The sequence below is a fragment of the Amblyomma maculatum genome, chromosome 3 (genome assembly GCF_055883805.1).
Source record: "Amblyomma maculatum isolate TAMU_Amacu chromosome 3, ASM5588380v1, whole genome shotgun sequence".
In the NCBI taxonomy this organism is placed as follows: domain Eukaryota; kingdom Metazoa; phylum Arthropoda; class Arachnida; order Ixodida; family Ixodidae; genus Amblyomma; species Amblyomma maculatum.
In genome coordinates, this window is record NC_139346.1 from 210,782,278 (window position 1) to 210,786,249 (window position 3,972).

The 3,972-nt window shown below is 45.3% G+C and overlaps 1 protein-coding gene across 1 annotated transcript in view; it reads left to right on the top strand.

The window, feature by feature from the left end:
• Positions 1-308: 308 nt before the first annotated feature.
• Positions 309-3,972, top strand: part of LOC146197615 (membrane metallo-endopeptidase-like 1) — a 40,148-nt gene continuing 36,484 nt past the window's right edge. Inside the window, exons 1-3 of the mRNA XM_084596500.1 lie at positions 309-352; positions 498-659; positions 2,693-2,773. Of these exons, the coding sequence (XP_084452626.1) occupies positions 518-659; positions 2,693-2,773 (223 nt within the window). The 5' untranslated portion in view covers positions 309-352; positions 498-517. The remainder of the gene's footprint in view (positions 353-497; positions 660-2,692; positions 2,774-3,972) is intronic.

The window sequence follows — 3,972 nt, forward strand, 5'->3', positions numbered from 1 at the left end:
ATAAATGATAAAGGACTTGAATGTAGAATGGGACCAGTACCTGAGTGCCGAAAGCTAGTAGAAACACAGTGGACACCACTGTAACAATTATCCCTCGTCTCATGGTATCCAAGCTGGGCCACAGGGATTCACCTGGTTGCTTTTCCTGGTGAGAATGGTGCGCTTTGAGTAATGGAATATTTATGGCTAACCGACACAGCCATTTAGAGGAAAACAACCTCCTCCGTAGCGCTCAAGGCCCCGATTCACATGTCTGTTTTCTTTATGCGCGATTTAACGCTGCTCAATGCTGGTTCCTTTTCAGGGATAGCGGGTCCATCTGTCTGCACTACACCTGCTTGTGAAAACAAAGGTAGGCGCTACGCCTTGGCTTCCGGAGTTCCCATAAGCGTGGTGCAGTTACTATACTAGCCCTATAGATTTGATGCTACTTAGAGGGAGTCTGCATAGTAGTAGCGTAGGTTTCAGCCATGCGTCCTTCCCTTCTTCCTCTGTAGGTGCTGAGCTCAGAGCAAGCATGGACACTAGTGCAGACCCGTGCGAGAATTTCTTTCAATTTGCGTGTGGCGGGTGGAAGCAACGGCACGAAGTACCTGAGTACAGCTCGGCCTACGGACAGTTTCATGCTCTGGACCATGCAGTGAAGTACAACATTTCGAGTGAGTAAATTTGCCCAGTCGGTAACAACCAGCATCTTCGCTCTAGAAAGTTATGGTCACTCTGGACAGAACTCGAACACCCTCCAAGAGTATGCTCATAACTGGAACAGTCTAGGCTTTCAAAAGCGCTATATATATGCAGAAGACTAAGGTAATGTTCAACAGCCTCGGGAAGGAACAGCAGTTTACATTAGGTAGCGAAATACTGGAAGTAGTAGGCGAATATGTCTACTTAGGACAGGTCGTAATCGCAGATCCGGACCATGAAAAGGAGATAACAAGAAGAATAAGATTGGGATGGAGCGCATTTGGCAAGAACTCGCAGATTATGACTAGCAGCTTACCGGTATCGCTCAAGAGGAAAGTATACAACAGTTGCATCTTGCCTGTACTCACCTATGGGGCTCAAACGTGGAGGTTAACCAAGAGAGTTCTACTTAAGTTGAGGACAACCCAGAGGGCTATGGAACGAAAAATGGTAGGGGTGACATTAAGAGATAGAAAGCGTGCAGAGTGGGTCAGAGAAATAACTCAAGTTACCGACATTCTAGTGGAAATTAAGAAGAAGAAATGGACATGGGCAGGACATGTAGTGCGAAGAGAGGATAACCGATGGTCGCTGAGGGTAACAAACTGGATTCCAAGGGAAGGAAAGCGTAGCAGGGGGCGGCAGAAAGTTAGGTGGGCGGATGAGATTAAGAAGTTCGCAGGGGTCAAGTGGATGCAGCTAGCACAGAACCGGGTTAAGTGGAGAAATATGGGAGAGGCCTTCGCCCTGCAGTGGGTATAATCATGATTATGATGATGATGATGATGATGATGATGATGATGATGATGATATATAAGTAGTAAGGTATATATAAGAATAGGTGAATCCAGGAAGCACTTCCTTTGGAGATGATTGAGCCCGAATACTGCTGATGATGATGGTGACGGTTGCAGTGCGGCCAGCGGCTGCGATTATTGAAAGCTTTAGGGTCCTGCTATGTGAGAAGAGGAAAGAAAGAAATGTGGGAAGGCTGCTTTCACAGCAAAGCCACTAGCGGCTCACTTGTACCACACCTTGTGACACCTGTGCCTACGTAACACCATGTAGTCGGTCAGGAGCCATTCGCCTCGTTGGAAACATGTGGCTGCGACGTCACGGTCGCATGGCACCACGTGGCCTGTGGCCCCACGTGTGACTAGGATGCGTCCGTGCTACTTCGTATAGCTGCTGGTGAAGCCTGTTCGTTTCATCACGGGCAGCAATGCACTGAATCGCAAAAGCAGGAGCAGCCGCGCAGATCAAACGTATTAATAAGAAGGCGCAATAGTAGAGGACATTTTTTTTGGCGTGCCACCGTAAGTGTTCTATTGTTTTCTGTCTTATGTAGCATTGGACACAGGGTTTATCAGACTTTCATGTTTTGAAGTCCACTGGCACCAGTAAAACAGGATTGCTGCAAACGAACTTTATTTGCGTTCCTTAAGTCTGTGCGCATCGTACATCTTCCTATAGAACTGCAACTGACGAATCGCAAGAATATTTTAATTTTATATTTCAGAAACAGATGAAATGAAATAATTTCAATCCTGAGAAAAGCATGTGATGTTTTTAATCTTTTTTTTTCTGTGCTATCCTGTACTTACATAAATAAAGGTTATCCTGAAAGTACCGATAACAAGGAGACGGAAAATGACTACGCTGCGCGTCTCAAAAAGGGCGGTGAGAAACCTAACCCTAATATTCAGGACGCAAGCAGCAACTGGCTGTTTACACTGTAATTATGTCGCTTTTCTCCGCAATTTCATCTTTTTTCTGTTTTATGTGAATAAGCACAGTTTCAAAATATTTTTTTCTAAATAACATAGATGTAAATGAGAGGATTATCTGTTTAAAGAAGGGGTAATTAATGTGGACGTCAAATGAACCACCTCTAAAATGTGGCAGCCAAGTATTGATAAAATCTTTGGTATTAAGTGTTCTTGACACGTAAGTCTAGCTACACTGAATGAACATTACCATTTACATGTCTCTGTTCTTCTACCAGAGCATCTCCAGCTTGCCTACAGTGCGTTAAATCCGGTCGAAGAGGCTCTCTTCAAAGCCAACGCTGCATGCATGCTAGGCGGTGAGTGACCCTTCTTCACAGATAGGCTACCCTCGATAAACATCTGCAAATGTATTCGTCATTCAGGTGTAGCATAAAGCTACGCGAGGAATGAAAGCGCAGAAAATCATAATAATAAAAAAAAACACACACACACACATGCCGCGCAGGAGATGCGTGACAGATGGATCTATTACTTAACTGTGCTTTATTAGAATCGGACAGAGAAAAAATGCTGCACTTGGCAACATTGAACCATGACCCGCAGTCTGCCGCGTTATTTTGCTGGCCAATCGAAAGTTCTTATTGTTTGGCAGTATCAACCGAACCAAGCACGTCTAAGCTCATGTGCTTTTAATTTCTCCCTGTAATTGCCCAAGCTGAAAACAGACTCTGTATGAGGCCTTAGGCGTGGAAGGAGATTCACTACTGATAACACATTTCGGACTAGTTGGTTTATCACAAGGCAAAAAAAAAAAAAAAAAAAAAAGCGCAAGCTAGACAAGAATGAGGAAGGGAAACCTAGCACTGTACGTGACATCTTTTCTTTCTCGCCCTTGTCTAGCTTGCGCTCGTCTACCTTGTCTTCACTAAGGATCAAAGTTGTACCCGACCACACACTAGACCTCTTAAGCGATAGCGCAATGGTCTCGTGTGTTAGAAAAGCCGACGTCGCTGTCATCTTTGTCGGATAGTTGGCAGTGAGCAAAAAAGAAAGAAAAAAGGGGAAGCATAAGAAGAAACTGGTACAGGAGCTTTGGTATAAGTACGAATTACCGTGCGCTAGGACGGCTAGCCTTGGCTTTGCACTGCTTATGCTGATTTTCCCATGTTTTGCTTGATTTGAGCTGGCTTACTTCGGTTGATATATCATATGATATGATATATCATATGATAACCCCACCGGGGTGGCTCAGTGGTTACGGCGCTCGACTACTGTTCCCAAGGACGCGGGATCGAATCCCGGCCTCGGCGGCAGCTTTTCGATGGAGGCGAAAAGCAAGGCGCCCGTGTGCTGGGCGATCTCAGTGCACGTTAAAGAACTCCAGGTGGTCGAAATTTCCGGAGTCCTCCACTACGGCGTCTCTCATAGCCTGAGTTGCTTTGGGACGTTAAACCCCACAAACCAACCAACCATATCATATGATATAGGCCGCCCAAGCTGCAGTGGTATTATATTGCTGAAGGCTTTCTCACCCCACTATGGGGCTTCATTTTCT